General features: G+C 39.0%; 1 protein-coding gene across 3 annotated transcripts in view; it reads right to left on the bottom strand.

Annotated features, from left to right (window-relative positions):
* Positions 1-26,097, bottom strand: part of golga4 (golgin A4) — a 44,710-nt gene that overhangs the window by 4,959 nt on the left and 13,654 nt on the right. For all 3 annotated transcript variants that reach the window (XM_062058390.1, XM_062058391.1, XM_062058392.1), the window contains 15 exons: positions 20,590-20,731; positions 20,285-20,475; positions 19,354-19,437; positions 19,078-19,225; positions 18,804-18,982; positions 18,580-18,678; positions 18,333-18,488; positions 11,518-15,170; positions 11,309-11,430; positions 10,318-10,448; positions 9,980-10,066; positions 7,890-7,910; positions 7,074-7,142; positions 6,680-6,755; positions 421-518 (listed from right to left, as the gene is read on the bottom strand). In XM_062058390.1, coding sequence (XP_061914374.1) covers positions 421-518; positions 6,680-6,755; positions 7,074-7,142; positions 7,890-7,910; positions 9,980-10,066; positions 10,318-10,448; positions 11,309-11,430; positions 11,518-15,170; positions 18,333-18,488; positions 18,580-18,678; positions 18,804-18,982; positions 19,078-19,225; positions 19,354-19,437; positions 20,285-20,475; positions 20,590-20,731 — 5,256 coding nt within the window. The remainder of the gene's footprint in view (positions 1-420; positions 519-6,679; positions 6,756-7,073; positions 7,143-7,889; positions 7,911-9,979; positions 10,067-10,317; positions 10,449-11,308; positions 11,431-11,517; positions 15,171-18,332; positions 18,489-18,579; positions 18,679-18,803; positions 18,983-19,077; positions 19,226-19,353; positions 19,438-20,284; positions 20,476-20,589; positions 20,732-26,097) is intronic.

Below are 26,097 nucleotides of genomic sequence, written 5' to 3'. Positions count from 1 at the left end.
ATATATATATATATATATATATATATATATATATATATATATATATATATATATATATATATATATATATATATATATATATATATATATAGTATCTTGCAGTTAGTAATTTAATTACATGTTTTCCTCATGATGTGGATTTTCCATACCACAGCACACATAACATAAAAACAAATGAACCGAAGAGGTAGTTTGCATTAAGTGGGCCCAGCGGGGCATTTTTTAAACTTCCATAGTTGTGAATGACTTGGTTTATTTCAAATATTTTAATTGCTCCATAAAATGAAGCAAACCACACTTTGGCAAGATCTGTGTGAAGAAATCCAGCAGCAATTTGCGGAGACAGAAAAACGCATTCAACATTGCATTTATTACCATTTTCTGTGTCTTTTAAAAATAAAAATAAAAAGACAAACATACTTTTGTTTCCCGTCCCATCATGTACTCAAACAGCACCTTCCTCAAGTACTCCATCTCAGTGGCTTCTGAGAGCGGTTGCGGTATGTTAAATGCAGCATCTGTGAAGAAAAAGCAGGTTACTCAATCTAGACGTGTGAACAGTACGTGACCGAGACTAATAATGCAATGACATGGCTCCAGCTGGTACACATTTGGCTTGTTAATAGAGCCCCTCCACCATAATGGAGGCATTTTGCACAGTGGCCCGGTTGCAAATTAGACACTAAATAAAACATGCAGGTTAGTGAGTCAGGCAGAGTGAGCATAAAGAAAGGTGTAACAAGATTACATCCTTCACAATCAATGACTAGAAAGTGTAATAATATGAAGGGGACTTTTACTATTGACAGATCTCCATTAATGACTTTACTCAGGAAACATCAGTGCAGCTTTACGCCTGTCTGGAATAATCATTGAGACAACAAATGTGCAATGAGAAACAGTTCGGTTGAAGGACAGAAAAACGAGCAAACAAGTCTTTGATCTGTTGGCGTGCAGTAATGGCTGACCAATAAATCTCTTATAGCCTCTGTCCTCCTGACCTCACACTGCCCTACACACACACTACTTTATCTACTACCTGAAAACACAGCTGACTAATGTGTGGAGCATTTATGCACACTGGCCACACCATTAGGTACACCTGCAGGAATCTAATGAGTTGTACCCAGTATATGTAAACATTGGCACAAAGGTTATTAGTGTCCATTGTAGTGGCAAACCTACTGGTTACCTATTGAGGGAGAAAATCTAAGAAACACTATTTTACAGTACACTACTGAAATGCACAACAAATATTGGTCATAGACAACCACAGTGTACTCCTCCACTTGTTTACAGTAGACTATTACACATATACAATAAAACTAAATATATCTACAGAGAAATCTGACTCCAATATTATAAATAAAGCACTACAAGATGATACAATAACAGCTTTATTTTTACTAAATGATTATTCCTTGCATGGACCAATAATGAAACCATAGCCATTACATTTTTTAACAGCCAAGTAATGTGCATTAACGTGACTTTGTCCTCACATTTTACATTGAATGCATAAAAAAAAACTAGAGATGAGCATTTTTTCAGCCCATTAATATCTAATATACAGTTAACAACACAAACATGTGACTATTTTCCAATAAATGTGTTCTACATACAAAAACTTGCGACAACTAGGAATTATAGCAATCCCCAGTGTGGGCTACAATAAACATTATATAGTGTAGGTGTACCTAATACATTGGTTGGTGAGTGTATAATGAATGAAATACTGCTGTGATAAAATATGTGCAAAGGAAATAGGGGATGTGAGAACCAAGTGTGCTGCGTAGGACACACATTAAGAGCCCAGCCTGTAAAAGCCATTAGATCCAAGGATGGCTGCTTTACAACCCCCCTCCCTTCTGACTTCAGCTTCACTTTATTTCAGAAGCAGGGAAAGTTTAAAAAGGGAGGATAATTCACTTTATCCCATGATGGGTTTATAATACTGCATACATGAAGATATGGCGCTGACTTACAATCTCGTGGGGTTAACCACAGCTCTTACATGTCAGACCCTGAACCTTATGCTCACCTTGACCAAAGCCCAGTACAAACCATAGAGCTCATCCAAGGCATAAATCCCATTCAGCCATATTGTTCTGTAAAGCATAGCTAAAGCAGAACACACGGCCACATGCTACAACGCCCCCAAATGGTCCCTCTGCACATCCTGTGCCCCGTCTAATGTAGGAGTAGTATACGGAGCTCGTGGCAGATAAGTTTGTATGCACATGGGCTAGGATAGAACTATTCAACCAGCGGCCCTGGCACAAAATCCGGCCCGGGAATGGCACCATACCGGCCCCTGAGTTCAGATGAAACCTTGGAAGACAGACATTTCCTAAAAATACTACAGTGTTTCTGTTGAGTAGACAAACTTGGACAACTGTAAACACATTGGCAGAGCCGTGCATTGACATTTTAACCTTGCTAGCAAAGATAGAACACTGGGGCCAAACTTGTGATTTACATATCTGAGGCATACCTCAAGGCACCCATTTAAGTCCTCTCCTTTTTGGTAGTTACAAATGTTTTTATAAAGCAACGAAGGTGTTGCTGGAGCTTGTTTACTTCAGATGCAATCAGTAGACATGTGCTTAAGTCATTTGATATTTAATATACAAGGAGTGTTCCTCAAGGTTTCATTATTTTTTTCAGTTCAGTTCAGTTTCAGTTTATTTCGAACATGCACACAAAGGTTATAGGTTCTCTCTTTTTCTCCATTTGGGCTATTCACCTGGTGGTTTGCTAGTTAAAGAGAAACTGCACTATGTGTTTTTTTGTGTGTGTGTGGGGCCTATCATTCAAAATCCTTATGAGAGACAAGAACACATGTTTTTTTATTTCTTTATTTGCATATTAATTTGTAATAATCGGCTCGTTCTAGGTTTCTAGTAATGCAGCTTTTGGGAGTAATCCATTCTGCCCTTAAATCATCTTCAAAATGTGTCCAAAACCGGTAGAGTCATTTACGTTTCATAACCTGCATAATAACCAAGCTGTAGCGACATTGTCATTGTAAGTGCGAACACTGAAAAAATATTTTTCTAGCGTAGTAACATCGCCTTGCTCACAGAGACACTTACACTGATACGGCATGAGCAAGAGGTAAACTAGCTTCTACGTCAGCATCTGAATCACTTTTAGACTTAGACTTCCTTTTTATTGTCATTCAAATTTGAACTTTACAGTACAGATAAGAACAACATTTCGTTGCATTAGCTCATGGTAGTGCAGGATAAAAAAGCAATAAGGTGCATATATAAATAAATAGATTACTGTACAGATAAATATATTGCACTTTTTCATATGCATCCACGTTTATGGATGTATGTTATATTGTCTTTTTATTCCAGCGAGTTAATCCATTTTGGGGGGAATTTTGAGTTTGTACTAGTAAATGCTAGATTATTAATTCTGCCTCGCACTGACCAAATTGTACAAGGTTGTGGTCATAAGCCAAAAAAAATTGGACATTGTAGGTCAGAGTCTTCAGTGGTTTCAACAAGTCAAATTTAAGACTTTTTAAAGACCACATTGAAAATAATTTAAGACCATTTCACATCCATTAGGACAAAAGGTACAAATACAAAAATCAGAGGGCCAGAATGAATTGTAAATATATGGATTTCTTCACTGCTCTTTCACATTGGAAAACAAAATGGTTAAACTAACTAAATACACCAGAAGCTTTTCTACGGTAATTTAAAAAAATCTTAGCAAACATCACAACAGCCATTTATCAGATTTGCCATAGAAGGATTTTCTTGCAAAAATGTAGTGTGCTTCATATCAAGTGTTTTCATGTAACAACAACCAGAATGTCAGCAATGATGGAGGAAAGCACAACAACATATTGTCTGTGAAAGGGACTCTTAGCGTCTCTGTTAAAGCTAAAAGGTTACATTTTGCAGTCTTTTTGCGGCTGTCAGGATTGAGCAGACAGATAAAACATCTACAGTACTACTTCTGTATCTGCACAAAGCTGTGAAAAAATTAGAGTGAAGTCAGAGCGATTGCTTAAAAAGAAAGAAGGCAATTATGGCTTGCAAGCCTCAAACAGAATTTGGATGTGAATAATGTGGATAATATTCAAGTTTGCTCAGCTTATTTTGTATCTGGTATGTATGAATACATTTACCTGTTTTTGTGACTTTTGTGAAAACATGTTGCTAATAAACAAGGACTAGTTTTTATTTAAGCATAACAACCTTTATAGATTTGAATGTCAGTTGCTGTATAAACTTGGAGAAAAGATTAGGCATGAGAAGCTGACCTGAAATTATTGCAATAAATAATATAAATAACATAAGAGAAATATGTCTTTTTTATAGTTTTATTGCTGTGAGTACACTACTAGCACAGAGAAATTAGCATGTGCTTACTGTATGTGATAGTATGATTTCACTAGTAAACATCTCATATTGATGTCCTTCAGTAATTGGCGCCACTTTACCCACATAATACTCCTTTGGGGGGTTAAGTTGATCCTTATATAGTTGTGCAAGTGTTTGTGGCGTTTCACCATCTTTTGACACCCACTTATCCCCAATTTTTGACTTTTACATTATTATTCCACTCACTTTCATCGCAATGTTTACAATCGATTTCCTTCCTAAAAGGCTCTACGTGCGGGTCCGAAACACTTTGTACGTTTCTATCCAACAGCTTCAAGCATGCGTTAAATTGATCATTCTGGAGCCATAAATCGTTAGACTTGCATTTACCCATCTTATGCAAGTAATTCGGCTCAGTTGTGGGCATTTGTTAAGTTTTCTTCGCTTCTATGCTAAGCTGTAACAAGACACCGCTGTGCACACATAGCAGACTAGGTGATGGTGCGCGATAAATTCCGACCGGGGCAGCACAGGTAGAATACTTTGGTTACGTTTTGTAGTCACGTTATAGCGTCCTCAAAAATCTAAACATTTAAAAGACTGAAGTTTATACATGTTTTTAATAAAAGTAACGTTAATAGATTTTTAAGACCTTTCAAAATCATATTTAAGACCTTGTATGAGATTTTAGGAAATTGTTTTAAAATTTAAGGCCTTAAATTTCAATGATTGGGTTTAAGATTTTTTAAGACCCGGCGGATACCCTGGTATCACTAACAGTGTATCTAGTTGTTAACAAGCATGATGTGCTGCATGTATCATGAGCAATATTATAGTAATATACTCGGTGGACAGTTGTTCGTTTGGTCCAACTGATTATGGGGAGGGGGGAAGAAGTTTCTATCACTGCAGGGTTTGTTAGCGCCAACAGTTCGTCTTTCGTTGTGATGCAGTCTCTTTAATAATAACATTGTGTGCAGTAACATTGTGTGCACTAGATGCAGCTGAAGCACTCCATTTCTGTCGGCATAGCTTAGCAAGCTCCACATTTACACCAAGTCACGCCGGTACTGACTCTCTCGGCCCCCGTCTGCTCCAACGTTTCACCCTCTCTTCATGCCTACTCAGCTTCTATAACCAGTATTACATCCTCCGCATATTCCGGTTCAAAAAGATAACAATGTGAATCCTCAGTCCAAAAATTGCTGTCTTAGTCGTCTATTACAAAGTTTGCTGTGATTAGTATTATTGGTAGCAAACACACACGTTTGTTGATGGAAGTAGGAAGTACGTTGCTATGAGCACTGAAATCAATACACCCAGGAGAGACGTTTTGCAAATGCGTACAATGACCAAAATCCGATAAATCCATTCATCCCATTTGACATCCCACTGGGTTGTGAGTTTTTCCTTGCCCTTATGTGGGCTCTGAACTGAGGATGTCGTTGTGGCTTGTGCAGCCCTTTGAGACACTTGTGATTTAGGGCAATATAAATAAACATTGATTGATCCATCCATCCATTTTCTACTGCTTGTCCCTCTCGGGATACGGGGTTGGCTGGAGCCTATCCCAGCTGCAATTGAGCTGAAGGCGGGGTACATCCTGGACAAATCGCCACCTCATCACAGGACCAATACAGATAGACACCTCATCATAGGACCAATACAGATAGACAGACAGACAACATTCACACTCACAATCACACACTAGGGACAATTTAGTGTAAATATTGTACATATTACATAGTGTTATGAATGTAGCTGGTACATCATTATATACATGCTTAAAGCATTGATGGAGGTTATTGAAGTTGTTTTACAGGGCTTTGAAGACAAGTTAGGCGACTGCCATTGGCTGCAATGTTAATCGCATCTTGTGAGCATTTTTTTATCTTTAGAATCCTGAAATAAAAAAGAGGTGTGATCTTGTTTTTCATAAAGATTGTGAATATGTAAAATAAAAAAAGTGCAGTCCCCCTTTAAGTTAAAAAACTTGACAGATTTGTGTAGCAGATTCTTAAAAACACTTGAGTGCTGCCAGATAGATGATCTTGAAAACAGCAGAGCGCTCCTGTAACTGACAAAATAGACCAAAATCAAATGTCCATCATAGAGGACAATGGTTCTCCGGTACATCCAAAATAAGAACAATAGTGAAGGAAGAAGTCCAGCCCTCCGGTCCTTAGCTTTCCGGAAATGTGGCTCCAAAAACATTCAGTTGAATATCCCTGCTCTAGGTGCTGTGGTGCATTTTTAGACACTTTTGTGTTGCCAAGAAGCGGGGGAAAAAGAAATGGGTTCCAGAAGCAGAACTAAGTGATTCATAGAGTTACCTTTGTGTGTGCTACCAAGATGAGTTACGACTGCGTTCCGGTGGAAACATTTAATCTTGTCCTCAAGCGAGTGGATCTAAAAAAAGCAGAGAATCCTAATTAAAAAAAGGCATTTGAGCCCAGCAGGTTAATTTGCTCCATTAGGCTAATTGATAAGTGAGACATGTGATTTTATCAAGCATCCTTTGGAGGTTGTGAGAAAAATGATCAATGGTAGAGAAACTGTGGGAGGCGTTGCTCTGATTGTTTATTGGGCTAACAGCAAATGTAAACAGATGTGCAGTGTAATTAAGTTGATACAGCAGAAGGCTACAGAACTATGGGAACACACGACATGAGATTTGCTGTTCCCCTGTCACCGCTAAAAGTGCACATCGCCGTACCGGTTACTCACCCTCTCAACAAAGCCCTGCTCCTTCAGTCGAGCTTCACTCAGCAAAGTGGTCTTCTCAGCCAGCTGAACCTGCCATGCAAAGGGATGAGAGGAAGGAAGCTGTGAGAACTGCAGTGGAACAGGAAGCAACGCTGTGTGTGTTCTTATAATCATGCTTATTCATTGATGGAAAACATCAGCCTGACAGGCCAAAAAGCTATTTAAAATAATGCAGTGCGTATGGTTTTATGTTAAAATTAAAGCATGTTACTATTTAATATTGGTTAAATTGAAGTCCTGCTAAAGAGGTAACTGTATGATGTAAATTTAAAGAAGGTAACTGTATGATGTAAATGTGGTATCTTACAGAAGTGAGTACAACCACTTTTATCACAGTATATCTTCTCAAAGGACAATAATATAAAATGAAACGTGTGTACTCTTGAGTAGTCAGAATACAGCTAGTATTGCAGAATAGATTTACTATCAACTGAAAATGACTACCGGTAATTGTCTAATTAGCTGACAACACGCATGGTGTCATGAGGAGGGGCTATGCGAGTGCTGCTGGCACTGCAAAGGTACGGTTCCATCAGAGGAAACATGAATTGCATTTTCTTTATAGTCCTTTGAGAATAAATACAACGGTGGCTGAAAAACGAGGCATGTACTCACTTCAGTTAAATACTCACCGCAACCATATCCCAGAGAATGTGTGTAATAACCGAAGATAGAGGTGGTCCAATGAAATGCATTTACATCTTGTGTATTTTTTTGATTCAACAACTGAGGAAATGAGATCTTAAAAGTGTTATACACTATGAAAGACACACATACCTGCAGTTCCTCAGTGCTCATCTGTGCCAGTGAGAAAGAAAAAACATTTAGTCATTAGATAGGAATATAAATCAGTAAAAACAGTCAAATATCCTAAGATTCTGCTTTCAAGTCAAACATATCCACCTATATTGCAACAATTGACATTTAGTTTAAAAAAACCTTTTAGTTTAATACACTTCTAGGGTGTAATAGTGTGGATGTCATTCTGCATATTAATTTAGGACAATACAGTACAGTATAATAATTGTATCAGCAGTTATGCCCACCCTTAAAGAATAGTGATCATTTTACTACTTGGAGATGTCCGCAAATTTTGGAACTGTCAGTGCAATCATTCCCAAATGCACCTTCTGTAGCTGTAAATGCTTCCTTCAGTATGACCACTGCCGACAAGGCCACACATAAAAACAATTTTGTCTAATATGTGCACATTTTCCTGACACCCAGCTGCTTTTATTTTAAAGAGCCCAAGCCTACTGTCATAATCCATCAAGGCATTCTTTTTTCAGAAAAAAGTGGGCTTGGAGGATGGGTGAGAGGCTGTGACTGAACTATACTCCACACCAGGGGGACTCCAAAGTGTGTCTCGGGGGCAGCTTAATTTTTTTGGGCTTGTGACACATTTTTAAAGACTAAATAAACACATCCTGGATTAGAACATTATACAAACTAAAACAATGAATCTGGCCCAAATCCCCACAAAAATGGGACCTGAAAACCTAAATAGTCTAGTACTACAACTGGTTAAGAACTAACAGTGTTCGGATTGTAATGATCCAAATGTGATTAGCAGCAAAGTAGACAGCCATCATTGTCGTGGCTCCAAGAGCGAGAGGAGGCAACAACAGGTAAGCTAGCTAGATGGTTTGCTAACTAGCAAGCTTATTTTGTTGCTCCAGATCGTCTCTCTGACCTGCAACTCAGTGCGGCATTTCGGAAGAGGAACAAATTCAACAAATTTTGTCTGGATTGTATTTTTTTCATATTTCATTAAAATATGCGGAAGTGATATTTTGACACGAAAATAAATGTTTAAAAACACGGATTTCCGCGGACATTTCACATGCCTGCATAATTGCAGGTCAAATGTCGTGACCATTTAGCAGATGCAGCCCTTATGGAACACCAACACAGTAAAAATACAGTGTCAATACAGCCAGTGAGTGTGTAACACATTTACTACTAATTTGCTTTGTTACCTATAACACAAATGTAAGTTGTGGATGTTTTGTTTGGATAGTTTAGTATATATTTATTAACCTACATTGTATTGCATTTGGGATCTTTAATGTACAAAATGTATCTAAGTGACCCTTGCATTCTTCCATTTTTCTGTACCCTGCCCTCACTGGGAAAAGTTTGGACACCCCTGCTTCGCGCAGTACATGAACATTGTTGAAAAGACGTTTTTATGAAGTAACTTTGGAGTGCTGGCGTGATGTTTCGGTAGAGAAGATACAACTGTTTCGATGACGGATGGTTTGTGAGGCCCTTTGCAGGGGAAGGGCTCCCTGAGCATAAACCCATACAATCCATCCATAAAGTTATTACCTCACTGGGGAAACATGACACAGAGATAATCATTCTTAGTGTGCATCTGGATGTGTGTGTACGGATACAGAATCAACACTTGGCTCTCATACTATAACATCACCTAGGTCAAGCATGTGCCTGAGCTGCTTTTGTCCCACCTGGCCGCTGTCCGGTATGCATTTTCTTGCATGAGTGTGTTTCTGAATGAGGCCCAGGCCCTGAGTCACCTCACAGACTAATAATTAAGAGCAGGGACAGAGGTTGGCCTCTGCTTTGCAATGTCTGTTTTCCAAAAAGAACATTCCTGAGCGATTCAAATGAACTCTACAGCTTCCGGCACACTTTGGAGAGCAGCCACACGACTGAGGCCAAAGAGACTGATCAGACTCAAGTATGCCAGCGAATTGTCTCTGAGCTCTGACGCAGCACTTTAGTTGCAAAGTCAAAATAAAATGTAGCTTAACTACTGTATGTTATTGTTTAACTATTAAAAAGTATCCAAGAGGATTTAACAGAAATATGCATGCTTCCCAGACGGCAACAAACTCAAGTACCTCTGAAGTTTCGTTGCTCCTTGCTTTCAACTCCTCCAGTTCTTTTTGGACCTGCCAGAGTCGGGTTCCCATCTCCTCCTCTCGACTCTGAAGAAAACAACAACAGCTGAGTCATTTCCTATGTATCAATACAGCATCACAAACCAAGTATGTCGGTCACGTCACTGCCTTATTTCAAGACTCCCACTCCCTAGAGACAACTTGATCAGGAATATTGTCTGGTATAAACAAATCAAGTCTAATTGAGAGATTTAGAACTCAACGGAAGTAATAGAAGTGTTTATGTGAACAACTGGGGGAGTAGGTCCTAAATGATGGCCGTGGTTGATGAATAGTACCTGTATGACCTGCTCATATTTCTGAACTGTTCTGTTCAAGTCATCCTCCTTCTGGGAAACCGTCTTGTGCAGCTGAACGGTTTCCTCTTGATGGTTACTGATAAGCTCCACCTCCACAACCTGGGCTTTAGCTAGAGCAAGTAAAAAAGAAGCCAGAAATAGCACATAAAACAACAATGATAATCCATTCCTGTGACATAATTCAAGAACAGTACAGGCTGACCCAAAAAACAGAACCCACAAATCTTGTTATTAAAAGTTTTCTTCTTTTCTCTTTCAGGGTATTCAAGTCATTGCGTGCATGAAATATTGGAAAAATAGTCTTCCCCAACATGTCCTGGTCAAACAAAGAATAAGGGACATATTTCTCCAACAAATCATTCACTTGGGAGAAAGTTTCAGCGTCATCAAAAAACTAAATTTTTTACTAGGTTCGGAAGTTTAAAGAATATGGTACTGTGCAAAACCTTAATTCTAATCCTAATCTGAGGGACACTTATTTTGGTTGGAGGGTGAGTGCTATGACAGAAAAGAACAATGATGCTGTACATGACTCAAGAAATCACTTTGACGACACAGTCAAGGCCTGGAAATCTCTCTATATTCTTTGAGGCGTGTTCTAAATCAGAACTTACTATGAATTGGATCCTTACCAGATCCAAATAAGCAAAAACTTTTAAAAATCCAACATGCAAAAATACGTAAACTGGGAGTCCATTTGGAATATATTTCGGAAAGAACATGACTTCTATGCAAAGCGACTAAAATAAACTTGGGGGAACAATCATACACGAACTGAAGATTTTGTAGGATTGAATTAAAAAAAAGTTGTACAATTGTTATGGGTTCTAGGGTGGGGGGTAACCTGGATGTAATTTAGCTTGCCAGGGATAAATGGCAATATATAACCCAAACTATACTATTATTTTAGACATGAAATGCATCATTACTTCTACAACCACAACATGCTGTGTAAGATGAATGATCCCACCAATGGCTTCTTTCACTGCTGTGTCGATCTCTTTCTCTTTCAGCGCCATCTGTGTGTTGAACTCCCTCATTAACTGTTTGATTGCTGAATTGTGCTTCATTTCGATGTCTTCTAATTCCAATCTGTGAAAGAGGAACATGGACATGAGTCATTCACCAAACACAGCTAGGATTTTTTACTGGGAGAATACAAGACACAATAAAACTTACTTGAATTTCTCCTCACTCTCATCCAACAACTGTTTCTTCACGTAGTCGAGGTCCTGTTCATGCTCTTTCCTCATTGATCGGATGTCCTTCTGTAATCTGGTGAAATCTTTCTGGATTTTCTCCTTCTCATTCTTCATCTGATTTAGTTTGCTATTGAGAGAATCGAGGGAATCCCCATTGGATTCGGCAGAGTGGTTTTTCACCTCCTTTTTCAACATGCTGTTTGTTTGCTGTAGACTGCTACACTCTATCTTCCTGTCAGGCTCCAATGAAATGTGAGCCTGCATCAAAGCAGCTTGATGTTGAGCACATTGGACATCTTTTATTCTAATTTCTTCTTTTAGAGTATTTATTTCTTCAAAAAGTTCCCCATTCTTTCTCTCAGCTTCTTGAAGCTTCAATTCAATCTCTAGAAGAGCTGCTTGACTGAGCTCTGTTTGGTGTAATGAGTCTCTCTGAAGTTCAGACAGCTTCTCTTCATAAGTGCTCCTCAGTTCCTCTAAAGACTTCTCCGTTGTCTGCCTCTCGTCAGCCAGCTGGCTCGCCTGCTCTTCTTTGAGCTTGACAAAAAGCTCCTCGAGAGATTTGTTTTTTTCCTCTAATGTGTCGATAAATTCTTTGCTGTAGGTTTCATTTCTCCTGAGCTCTTCTTGGCTTGCCTGAAGAGTCGTGATAATCTCATTTTTTTCCTCAAGCTGGGAAGTTAGCTGCTTCTTAATTTGGCTAATTTTCTGTTCCGCTTTCTTCTTCAACTCTGAGACTTTCCGAGTGCTCTCTGCCATCAACCTTTCAGTTTCCTTTAAACTCTCATCCTTCAGCTTTTTAAATTCTTCCTGCTTACTCTGAAGTTGGCTTTTGCACGCTTGGTTGTGCTCTTCAAGATGGTGTAGTCTTTTAACCATCTCTTGCTCCGAGTTTCCGTTCTGCTGCAGCTTTTCAACCAACTCTTTCCTTTCGTTCTCTCTGATGCTGTGCTGCTGCTTGAGGTTACATGCCAGTTGCTCGCACTCTCTTATCTTAGAGTCCAGCTGCTCTTGAAGTTCACCAAACCGACGGTTGCAGCCCTCAAGCTCTGCGGTCAACTCGCTCACCTTCTGCTCCTTTTCGCTTAAAACTTGGTCCATCTCAGACTTACTGATGGACTGATTGTCAAAATTTGTTGTTAGCCTTTGCAAATCTTCATTTTTCTCAGAAATAACTCGCTCCAGCTCTTCTAGCCTGGTCTTCAGAGATGCTACAGTGTTGACATTCTCAGACAGACTGGCTCTGAGAGCATTGGCCTGCTCGGAAGCGGTCACTCGCTCCTGCTTTAACCGCTGAATGGTCTCTTCCGCTTGAGCTATGACCTTTTGTCTCTCCTCTTCATGCTGCTGCTTGAGCTCAAGTATGGCTTCCTCCTTCTCTTTTAGGTTACCTTCTAGTTGATGTTTCAAGTCACTGATAATAATTTCCAAGTTACTCACTTGTAACTCGTTTTCTTTCAAACCGACTGATATGACTTTGTTTAATTCGCTTAGCTCCTCAATCTTCTGAGCTTTTTCACTGATAGACAAAGAATTATTCTCATTCTCGTGCATTAAGGCTTTGATTTGCTCCATATGAGCATTTACCTGAGCAGTCACCTGTTCTACTGAAATGCATAGATTGTTATTCTCTTCAGTCTTTTGGCGGAGATTCTCCTCTAAAGTGCAAATGTTATCTATTTTGCTCGAGACAACCTTTTTAAGGTGTGCAATGTTTGTCTGACTACAAAGAAGTCGCTGTTTTAATTCAGAAACTCTAGATTCAACTGTTTGACAAAGTTCAGAGGTCCTGTCCACAACTTTCGATTGGACATCCTTACAGTAACTCTGCATTTGGTTGCTGATCATATTTAATTGCTGTTGGAACTGTGCTTCCATGGCCCTTATCTGAATGGCAGATTCCTCAGATTTAGTTTGCATATCCTCCTGTTGGGAACCTTTAAGGGTTTGAAGCTGCTTCTCTGTTTCTTCTATCTTGTCAGACCAAGTCTTGAACTTCTCTCTGTTCTCTTCCTCTGTAATGTTGAGCTTGTCCTGCAGAGAGTCTCGCTCATTCAAGGCCTGGGTTAGGTTCTTCTCCACCGACTTAATTTGCTTTCTCAGCAACTCCTCACTCGTTGACAAACTCTCAACCATAATCCCTGCTTTGTGAAGTTCTTCTTTTAGCTTTTGCACAGTGGTTTCTTGAACCAAAAGCTGCTCCTTCAAGTTCTTCATTGAAGTAACTACTTGCTCTTTCTCCTCTGTGCTCCTGCTGAGTTTCAAATAAGACTCTTCAAGCTCCTGTATCTTTTCTTGCAGTGTTTGTGAGTATTTCTCCATTAATTCCTCCTCCTGCTGTCTTAATTTCTCTTGCAAATGATGCTCCAGCTCCAAGATTTCCTGTTTATGAGTATTACGTAGTTTCTCCACTTCCGCCAAATGGTTAGCTTGTAGCTCAGACATGGCATTGCTCATGCCTTGGGAATTAGTTTGGGCCATCTCTAATATTTTCTCTTGAACTTGTTTCTCTTTTTGTTGAAGCTCTGTATCCTTCTTTGCCAGTTCATCTTTCACATATTCATCTTTCTCTTTAAGCTTTTTCTTGAAGTTATCTGTCATTTCTTTGGTTCTTTGTTTAAACTTTTCCATCTTTGTTTCCTGCTTTTTCATCTTACCCTCAATCTCTGTCATAATAGTTTTCAACTTCTCATGAGCAGCATTTTCATTATCCAACTGCTTCTGGAGGCATGTCTGCGCTTCATGCTTAGTGTTCAGTTCCCCAGCGTGTGACTTCTCCTGCTCAGAGAGTTCCTTTTTGCTCCGCTGTAATTGCTGCTCTAATTCTTGCAGCAATAATTCTTTCTGTTGACAGTCATTTTTTGCTATTTTCAGTTGATGCTGCAAATCCTTCAAGTCTTTCTTAGACTGGACAAGATCATTTGAGATTGTATTTGATGCTTCTTGAAAGCTTGAATTTTCCAGCTGAAAATGTGTTAAAGACTGTTGCAAATCCTCAATTAACTTTGCTTTGACATTTAGGTCTTGGACATTGGAATGTAATTTTTCTTTTAGTGTTTTCACTGCTTGAGTGAGATCTTCAATTTTCTTTTCCTTCTCTCTCAAAACGATTTTCAGAGCTTTAAATTCCTCCTTCAGAGTTTTCTCCATTCCATCAAGAGACAACTCATGCTCCTGCTTGATATTTACAATCTCAGCATTGTGCTTCGCCACCTGATCCTGCAGAGCTAAACAGTGCACATTTTGTATTTCTGCCAACTTCTCTTCCAGAAGTTGTTTACTCTTCATAACTTCAGATAGCTCTGCTGAAAGTGCATCTTGCTCTGCTTGCTTTGCATCCAACTTCTGGTTCTTTTTCTCTGTGTGAGTTTGAATCTGCAGGTCTTTATCTTTCAAAAGTGCCTCCAATTCAACTCTATGTTTTTCCTTGAGCTCTTCCAGAGCAGCATTGTGCTGCTCAGTTAGTGTACCCTTGTGTTTTTCCAGCTGGGTTTGATGGTCTTCTTTTAAAGAAGACATTTGCTTTTTGTGTTTATCCTCCAGCTGGTCCATCTGACTGGACAGTTCGTGAGACATTGATGATCCATCCTGAGAGATCTTCTCCAGGGAACTCTCCAGCTCCATTATTCTCTGCATGCATATAGATATAGATGCACAGAAGTAGTTACTTCATTTAACAATTAATTTTCTTTAATGCATGTGATCTATTAGACAGCATTGTCTCTTCTCTTGCTAATCTCTGGTTAAAATGTATGTTGTAATAACGTATTTAATGGGCAAAAGTATAGAAATTTGAAATGGTATAAAAATTATTTTGGAAGTCTGTGGGAATTCTTTACATTAATTTTAGAAAAACATTTGTGAGTCTGGCTTGTAATCTCTGTTATCAGTGTTTAAAGTGGTGGGCCAGACAATTTCTTCTACACCAAACTCATTCAGGCATGACTTTATCAGCTTTGCTATGTGCACTAGGGATTATTCAAGTTAGTCCTAGTGCTTAATATTCATAAAGTGTACTTGTGCCTGCATAAAAGAGTCAGTCGACCGTTTTAATACTATTAAAGGGGAACTGCACTTTTTTTTTGGAATTGTGGCTGTTATTCACAATCCTTATGTGAGACAAGCACACGTTTTTGTTTTTTTAATGCATTCTAACCCGTCAACAAAACTCAAGCAATAGTCAGCTCACAATGGAGGTAATGGGATTCGCTCTTATCCGCCTATAAAGCACTCTAAAAAAAAACTCCATCAACGTTTTATATACACGGTGTAAGTATACATGTAATGTCGTAACAGGCACATTCATAATAACATGTAATATTGAGGTAATTTGGTCATTTTAAGCATACGGCGGCATAATAATTTCACATACGCATCACAATGTTATTACCTTCAACAACAAGTACTACTACTATTCATTGCAGACTTCATGAGAGCCATCAAATACAACATTTGGACAAATGATGATCCAAAACATTATGTTTTTGACCCTGAATATAAGGAGGATGACCTACAAGTTTTAGAAGCTGTGTGATAAGCAGATCCAGCAAGTACTTGCTAAGTGCTAAACAAGAAATACAAACTACAAACATAATAAAACCATCACTTACTGTACGATGTCTGCTTTCACTGGGATGCTGTCTGATAGGATGTTTATGTATCCCCATTTAGATTAAAAATGTATCATAATCCCTGCGCAGGTTAAAGAAAAAAAGAACAGGTGTCTTTCCGTGTCTCTCGTTATCTCTGCGTATACGTTGAAAGTTGACCAACTACTTGGTTTATGGCAACAACCTTCTACCATACAAGTGAGAGGTATGGTTTATAATCTAGAATTAACTTTCACTGAACAGCAGCTCACTGGCTCAGTATGTCAATTGTTGCATAACCTTTCTGTGATCACAGCGCTGCTAAAAGTAGTTCCTCAACGTTAGTGCTTATACAAACCCCGTTTCCATATGAGTTGGGAAATTGTGTTAGATGTAAATATAAACGGAATACAATGATTTGCAAATCCTTTTCAACTCATATTCAATTGAATGCACTACAAAGACAAGATATTTGATGTTCAAACTCATCAACTTTATTTTTTTTTGCAAATAATAATTAACTTAGAATTTCATGGCTGTAACACGTGCCAAAGTAGTTGGGAAAGGGCATGTTCACCACTGTGTTACATCACCTTTTCTTTTAACAACACTCAATAAACGATTGGGAACTGAGGAAACTAATTGTTGAAGCTTTGAAAGTGGAATTCTTTCCCATTCTTGTTTTATGTAGAGCTTCAGTCGTTCAACAGTCCGGGGTCTCCGCTGTCGTATTTTACGCTTCATAATGCGCCACACATTTTCAATGGGAGACAGGTCTGGACTGCAGGCGGGCCAGGAAAGTACCCGCACTCTTTTTTTACAAAGCCACACTGTTGTAACACGTGCTGAATGTGGCTTGGCATTGTCTTGCTGAAATAAGCATGGGCGTCCATGAAAAAGACAGCGCTTAGATTGCAGCATATGTTGTTCCAAAACCTGTATGTACCTTTCAGCATTAATGGTGCCTTCACAGATGCGTAAGTGACCCATGCCTTTGGCACTAATGCACCCCTGTACCATCACAGATGCTGGCTTTTGAACTTTGCGTCGATAACAGTCTGGATGGTTCGCTTCCCCTTTGGTCCGGATGACACGATGTTGAATATTTCCAAAAACAATTTGAAATGTGGACTCGTCAGACCACAGAACACTTTTCCACTTTGCATGAGTCCATCTTAGATGATCTTGGGCCCAGAGAAGCCGGGGGCATTTCTGGATGTTGTTGATAAATGGCTTTCGCTTTGCATAGTAGAGCTTTAACTTGCACTTACAGATGTAGCGACGAATTGTATTTAGTGACAGTGGTTTTCTGAAGTGTTCCTGAGCCCATGTGGTGATATCCTTTAGAGATAGATGTCGGTTTTTGATACAGTGCCGTCTGAGAGATCGAAGGTCACGGTCATTCAATGTTGGTTTCCGGCCATGCCGCTTACGTGGAGTGATTTCTCCAGATTCTCTGAACCTTTTGATGATATTATGGACCATAGATGTTGAAATCCCTAAATTTCTTGCAATTGCACTTTGAGAAACGTTTTTCTTAAACTGTTTGATATTTGCTCACGTAGTTGTGGACAAAGGGGTGTACCTCGCCCCATCCTTTCTTGTGAAAGACTGAGCATTTTTTGGGAAGCTGTTTTTATACCCAATCATGGCACCCACCTGTTCCCAATTAGCCTGCACACCTGTGGGATGTTCCAAATAAGTGTTTGATGAGCATTCTTCAACTTTATCAGTATTTATTGCCACCTTTCCCAACTTCTTTGTCACGTGTTGCTGGCATCAAATTCTAAAGTTAATGATTATTTGCAAAAAAATAAATGTTTATCAGTTTGAACATCAAATATGTTGTCTTTGTAGCATATTCAACTGAATATGGGTTGAAAATGATTTGCAAATCATTGTATTTCGTTTATATTTACATCTAACACAATTTCCCAACTCATATGGAAACGGGGTTTGTAATAATAATATGGCTAATAATTGGTTAATTTTCCGGTCACATGATGTAAATAGAGTATTGTTGGCGGTTTTTGGATGATTTCTTAGAGGACTTTATGGGCGCAATAGAGTACTCCCATTATCTTAATTAGAAGTCATAAAAAAAGTGTCTTCTTGTCGTACGTAAGAATTGTGAATATAGGCAAAATTTCCAAAAAAATGCAGTTCCTCTTTAAAACTGGTGATTTAGAAAAGCAGAACTCACAGTTCTTGCAACTTCTAGCTGTTGTCGCATCTCTTTATCTTTACTGTCGGCCTCTATCTTTAAGGCGGACTTCTGTAAATCTGCATCCTCCAAAGCCAGAGAAGCCTGCTGCTCTTGCTCCTTAGTTAGCTGAGCATACTCCGCTTTGCACTGCTCCTACATATTCAAATAGAAATGCCATGATGTCGACATTAAGAAGTACAGTTATTTAGTAATTTTTATTGTGGAAAAAAGACCTGGCACCCACAATAGCTGTGCTGATTCTGGCACTCAGCTCCTCTTCTTTCGCAGCCAGAGCTTCACTATGGACTTTTTCCAGGTTGGCCATCCTCTCTTCCGATGATTTCTAATATTGAGAATTGACAGTGTGAAAACGGAGTCCATACAACAAAATACTTAACTAAAAGTGGATAAAAACAGCTAGCTGGATATAAACACAGGTAGACTATTGTGCAAATGGCATATCCTGACCTTCATGATGGTGACAACTTCCTGTTTGACTCGCGTAAGTTCCTGCTGCAAACTCTTTCTCTCTTCTTCATTGACTCTTTCCGCTTCTCTTATTTGCTCCTCCGTTTGAACCTGCAGCTGTTTTCGGGCTTCCTCTGCTTTCTGTGCTGAACTCAGTGCCCTTTCAAGCTCTTCAAATGCTGCAATACATAAATACATAAAAAACACATGATCAAAACAATAAATATCTATATTCCACCACATATAGGTAAACTAACTAGACTCATTTCCTCACTTGATTTCTCAGCTTTTTCTTTCTGTTCCTGCAGCTCTTCATTCTGAGCATTAGCCAACTGGAGCCTGGACCGGAGCTGTGCAATCTCCTCTTCTTTCATTTCCAGAGTCTCATGCATCTGGCGCTTTGTTTCAGCAATCACCATGCCCTAAAACACAGTGAAATTAGCACTGCTTTAAAGGGAGTTTTAGTCAGCGCTAATACTGAAAGATTAAACATTCAAGATATACTGTATGAATCGAAATATGATCGAAGCCTGACCAACTTCAAACCGACCTTGTCCTGCTCCAGTTGCTCATTGTGGTTCTTAACATCTCGCAACTGATTAATAAGCTCTGTCTTCTTTGTTGTGAGCAGTTCCTACAAACAAAAACATATATTTATCTCTAGACTATAAAGCAAAATTTGCTGTGATATATTTCACAAGCTCTACCACCCACAAAGCCTCACCCACAAGCCAAGCAACCACAGAGGACAGACAGGCCCAGTTAAACCAACAAGATGACCTAAATTACAGCCCAGTTTAGTGGTAGCGGCAAGTAGAAACAGCCTGTCTGTACCGCTGATGGGCATAGAAGGAACAATTACTTTGAGCTGAAAGTTTAGGTGCAGCAAAAATCTAAAATTACGAAAAATATGTAGTCAACCTGCCCTTTGTCACAGTTTTTGCATGACCATCTGTCGTTTGTTATTAGACAACGGGAAACATCCGAGACATGCCGAGCAATCCTATCGTGCCACTGAAGCTAAATGTTACCAAAATTAGAAAAACAATGGTGCAGACGTGTCACACTGACATGCCATTTGCAAATATGCTGGCGCTGAGAAACCCTGAGGATTTCAGACTGCGTGACACAGCACTGCACTGTGTCAACGAGATAAGGGAGTCACATAGACAGTGGGTAGTATTGACTCAGACAGCATTTTAAAAGAAAACAATCACTCTAAATGCAATTTCCACTGACTTGCTTTATCATCGGATACACTAGATGGGCAAACATTTTGAGATAGAAAAGAACAGATTTTAAAGCTGACTTACAACCTATTGCTATGACCTATTCTGTCACAAGAGGAGGGGAGATTGATGTCCTTAACGTGGTGATTATTTAATGATTAGATGTGGCCGGCTGCCTTTGAATATACAAAACACTGTATAAGAACAATACTGTATCAGCGAATAGTGCATATAAAATATAAATTAATCCACCTTCATCTTTTCAAGGTCTTGCAGTCTTTCCTGCAGCTGCACTTGTAGAGTTTCATTCTCACTACCCAGCTGAGAGCTCCGCTCTTTATGTATGTGCATCACTTCTCTGCACTTGTGCAGTAGGTTTTCCTGCCTCTTCACTCTTTTCTGTAGAGCCTCAATGACTTTAGCTGGATCACTGACGCCCTCTTCTGTACAAAAATAATACCATGCCATAAAAAAAAGGTTAACTCTCCCAAATCAAACCAATTGTAATGTATTTAAATACTGTACATGTTATTTACATAGATAAAATGTTTGGATACCCTCATGTACTTCAGGCTCTACTTCGGGGTCCTTCAAAGAGCTGGCGGATGCAGAGTCGGCATCTTCAGTATCAAGCTGCTCACCGGCAGAGACCAAAGTAATGTCAGAGACCCCTTTAACTCGTTTCTTCAGAAGACCAACCTGTGAAAAAAGTATTCACTACTTAAGACTTATTCAAGTTTGATCTGTTTGACCAATAACTATCAAAAATGAAAATATGCAATTTAAGTTTAAGACCAAACGGGTCATTTTGTTTTGTTTGACTGTTTTGATACTTTGTTACATGGGACAATGCACATTAATAAACATAAAATGTAAATGTGCCAAATTGTGGCCAAAGGATGATTTCCATCTGTAGTCCCCGGCAGGTCAATGGTATACAGAAAGTCCATGAAAAACAGAGAAGTAAGACAGCACCAACATCAGACATAAATACAATAGACAATAAAATACATAGACTCAAATGTAAAACTTGTTGGTGCAATACAATAAGGTTCAGAAAAAACAGAAAAAAGTAAGACAGCAGCAACATCATACAAAAACAGTACAATAAAATACACTGTACAGTACGTTGCTGCAGGACTTCAGATCAGGACAGATCAAAAGTAAAATCAGCATAGTAGTTTAAGTGCTAAAAGTAGGCGAAGTGCTATAGTGCTAAAGTGCAAGAGTGCTTAATTGTTAAGTTAAATGCTGGTATTATTGCACAAAGCCCAATTATCATTAACAGATGTGTTCATGCATAGAACATTGTACCAAAATGGCATACAAAGCTGTACCTATTAGGGATGTAACCAATGTTCCCTCTAATTTTTCATGTGTGTGAGCAAACGCAAAAACTCCCTGAGCATTCAGTGGAACCCATGTGAGCAAAATCAGACGTGCACACTGTGGCTACACCAGCAGCACAACTGTCCCAAACTTGACTAAATAAGTTCAATCTCCATCCATCCATCCATTTTCTACCGCTTGTCCCTTTCAGGGTCGCTGGAGCATATCTCAGCTGCATTCGTGCGGAAGGCGGTGTACACCCTGGACAAGTCTCCACCTCATCGCAGGGCCAACACAGATAGACAGACAACATTCTCTTATTATTATAATCAAATGACAGCAGTCATTTCCATGAGGTTATTTTCTATTATAAGTGTTTAGGCCAACTTACAATGACAATAACACAAAATATTGTTTTTCATGAACTGTGTACTTGTATTGTTTGTCTGGGTGGAGGTTCTGCTTTGGAAATAATTTGTACCCCTTTCATACATTGCATTTAGTTCCCATTAAAACATTCACATGTTGCACAATGAGATGTAAGCAAGGGATCATGTGTACATTCCTGCAACTTCCTGTTTGTAAAAAATATATTTTTTATTACTATTTATTTAATATACTAACAGCATTTCATGATTAATATTTATAAATTAAAATTCCTAATAAATGACACTAGAATAAGCACACATTTGATTGGTAAATCATAGTGTAACGACCTGGAATGACACTTTATGTGTGGTGTTGGAGTTGTCCGACTTTTTGTGTGGCTGTAAACGCATCACTGGCTAAGTGTCATACGTGCATGTGTTGGCGCAAGTGAGAAAGAGTGAGCGGCTGCTGTTGGTATAACAAAGTTGCTTTTGGTCTGGTTTGTACTGCAGAAAATGACCAGTTTTGCTAGTGTAACAAACAGTTCAGGGTGTCCCAAGTTACCAGAGAATGTGAGGTAAGGAGGAGGAGTGTTGTCCCTCCAGAGTTGCCGTAGGGCTGTGACGTAAGAGGTCTATAAGTGTGGGTTGTTGAAGAAGGTGGGAAGTTGACATTAAAGAAGTGGTTGAGACCGGACCTGCTCTAATGACTCCCATTTATTATTGTATTATATAAGTACATAGAATATGCGAACCCAGGACACTCGGCTACACTAGATATAATTTTTTTGACTAATGTTTTGGTGATGTGTTTATGGCCGACAATAAAGCGTTTTGCTCAGTAAAGTGATGGATGGAATTCATGTCCTCAAAGCGTCTCGACAGACGTTACAATATTTGAACAATGATGACGAGAACTGTTTTCTCTGTCGTGTCCGTGTGTCGAAAATTGTTATGCGCTTATTTTTTAATTTTATTTTATGCGTGGCATAGATTTGCCGTGCGCAGAGGACGCTTGAGCAGTGCGCAATTGCACAGGCGCGCACCTTAGAGGGAACGTTGGATGTAACGATATCAAAATCTCACGGTACGATATTATTGTGGTATATGTTCGAAAAAAAAAGATTTGAAAAAAATGCCATAGTGTGTAAAATTAATTGGCAGGAATGCTTAGAATAAACAAAATTATTGTAATTGAACACAAATGTAATGCTAAAATGTTCTAATTATATTTCTTACTACAAACACGTATTTTTAAGTGCAAAGAATTGTGCAGGAACATCCACTGTTTCAAGCAAATATTAAAACATTTAGTTGACTGTCTTTAAAGGGGAACTGCACTTTTTATTTGGAATTTGCCTATCAATCACAATCATTATGAAAGACAAGACGATTGATATATTTTTTTTAATGCATTCTAAATCTCGAATACATTTACGTATTTAGCTAATTTTAAGATACAAAGCGTATTCATTTCAAAAACGCATCACAAAGTTTGCTTCTTTTCCCACTACATCACTGATCATGTCAACATTGGGACGCAATCTTGTTTGTGATCACGGCGTGGCTATAAATGTTTAGCTCTGCTGTGAGCGGACTTTTATTTATGTTTAATTATGAGTTAGAACGCATAAAAGAAAATACATCCATCGTCATGTCTTTTATAATGGTTGTGAACAATAGGCAAAATAAAAATAAAAGTGCAGTTCCCCTTTAAAGTGACAATGTAAACATCCAATGTAAAACAATAATGTTCACTTTAGTGTCTTTCAACTTTAACTTTCTGAAAAGCAATGTCCTCTACAGTGGATATTTTTATTTTAGTCTGAAATATGCTGTTTCTAAGAAAAGTTAACTGACACTAAAACTTTTAATAATGTAAATACCTCACAAACATATATGTTTGGCATCGCTGTTTGTGAAGGAGCGATATGTCTGCTGCACGAGCGCAGCTCGATAGGGTCCAGCCGCTCTGCGACTTCGAGCGGTGGGAAATGAAAGGATGGATTGGGGATTTATCAAGAAGTTTTTAGAGTTTACTCTTACTTGCCGCGATTTAGTTTTTTAGGTGATTTCAGTCCATGCACTGCTACGTAACCGGCTGGCTGTGTTGCTTTGGAAACGCTTTGCTTTGCAGAACGCAGACTTTCTTACCTTTGCCAAAGAGGTTATGTTTTTGCCAGGGTTTGTTTGTCTGTTTGTTAGCAACATAACTAAAAATGTTCTGGACAGATTTTGATGAAATATCCGAAAATAACAATTCTTCTCATCTATTACGAACACACTTCCTGCTTACAGCGTTCCACTCCCTCACCTTGCCGGTCTCGCGCTGTGCAGAGGATTCTGGGGTAAAAAACATAAAAAAATAAGAAATTACATGCAAATTTGTATTCACAGCCTTTGCTCAATACTTTGTTGATGCACCCTTGGCAGCAATCATAGCCTCTTTGTAGCACCTCTCAAGCTCCATAAGGTTGGATGGGACGCAACGGTGGAAAGCCAATCTTAGATCACTCCAGAGATGTCTAATCGGATTCAAGTCTGGGCTCTGGCTGGACCACTCAAGGACATGTAGAGTTGTCCTGAAGCCATTCCTTTGATATCTTGGCTATGTGATTAGGGTGACGTATTAGGGTGCTGAAAGACGTCAGTCTGAGATCAAGCGCGGTCTAGAGCAGGTTTTCATCCAGGATGTCTCCGTACATTGCTGCATTCATCTTTCCTTCTATCCTGAAAAGTCTCCCAGTTCCTGCCGCTGAAAAACATCCCCACAGCATGATGCTGCTTCCACCATTAATTACTGTAGAGGTGGTATTGGCCTAGTGATGAGCGGTACCTAGTTTCATGATGCATGGTATTCATGTCAAATAGTTCAATCTGTGTCTCATCAGACCAGAGAATTTTGTTTCTCATGGTCTGAGAGTCTTTCAGGTGCATTTTGGCAACCTTTTACAAAGGAATGGCTTCCGTCTGGCCACTCTACCATACATATTGGTGGATTGCTGCAGAGATGGTTGTCCTTCTTGAAAGTTCTCCTCTTTCCACAGAAGAATGCTGTAGCTCTGACAGAGTGACCATAGGGTTCTTGGTTATTCCCTGACTAGGGAGGGCCCTTCTCCCCCGGTCACTCGGTTTTGATGGCCGGCCAAATCTAGGAAAAGTCCTGGTGGTTCCAAACTTCTTTCATTTACGGATGATGGAGACCACTGTGCTCATTGGGACCTTCAAAGCAGCAGATATGTTTCTGTACCCTTAACTAGAATTTGTTCAAGATAATATTAAATATAATATTGAGACCTCCGAAACGCACCTGTCTGGAAGACAATTCCTTCGAATTCATTCATGGTTTGTGCTCTGCCATGCACTGTCCAGTGTGGGACCCTATTTATAGACTGGTGTGTGCCTTTCCAAATCATGTCCAATCTACTGAATTTACCACAGGTGGACTCCAGTTAAGCTGTAGGAACATCTCAAGGATGATCAGTGGAAACAGGATGCACCTAAGCTCACTTTTGAGCTTCATGGCAAAGGCTGTGAATACTTACGTACATATAATTTCTTAATTCTTTATACATTTGCAAAAATCTAAAAAACGTTTCACTATGTCACTATGTGGTATGGTGTATAGAACGTTGAGGACAAAAACTAATTTATTCCATTTTGGAATGAAGCTGTAACATAAAATGTGGAAAAAGTAAAGCACTGTGAATACATTCCAGCTGCACTATATGGGTGCATAATTTAACTTACAAGCAGACACTAGATGGGAATACAATTCTTTTTTCTGAGCGTTTTGTCAAATTACTGTACTGCTTTAATTAATGACAGCTAAAAATAATAACAATGAATAATTATAAATATTTTTTAAAACACCACCAAAGGCTCTGTTATTGTGAAGTTGCAGATATTCTCTGTGTATGCTTTACGGTTTTAAAGAGTTTGTCCATCTTATGCATTCATTATTGTGGCTGTTTAAAACATGCTCTAAGTCAGACCTGGGCAAATGAAGGCCCGGGGGCCACATGCGGCCCGTTAAGCTTTTCAATCTGGCCCGCTGGACATTCCCAAATAATTGTTTTAGATTTTTAAGATGGAAAGTGTAGCTGCTATTATGATGTGTGGTGATGTTTTCTAATGACCGTAAGTCTTCAACTATACAAAGTATTTCAATGGTTGGAATCTGGGCTTTTGCATGATATACTAGTTACTATGGTAATCTAATTAGTTACTATGGTCATCTAATTAGTTACTATGGTCATCTAATTAGTTACTATGGTAATCTACGTCACAGCAGCTCAGACGAGGCACCAAGCAGTGTGGGCGGGAAGCGTTTCCACAGACGCGGAAGGAGATTTTCACAACAAAGTT

Source organism: Entelurus aequoreus, linkage group LG09 (assembly GCF_033978785.1).
Source record: "Entelurus aequoreus isolate RoL-2023_Sb linkage group LG09, RoL_Eaeq_v1.1, whole genome shotgun sequence".
NCBI classification, from domain to species: domain Eukaryota; kingdom Metazoa; phylum Chordata; class Actinopteri; order Syngnathiformes; family Syngnathidae; genus Entelurus; species Entelurus aequoreus.
This window is presented reverse-complemented; position numbering and strand designations above follow the sequence as displayed.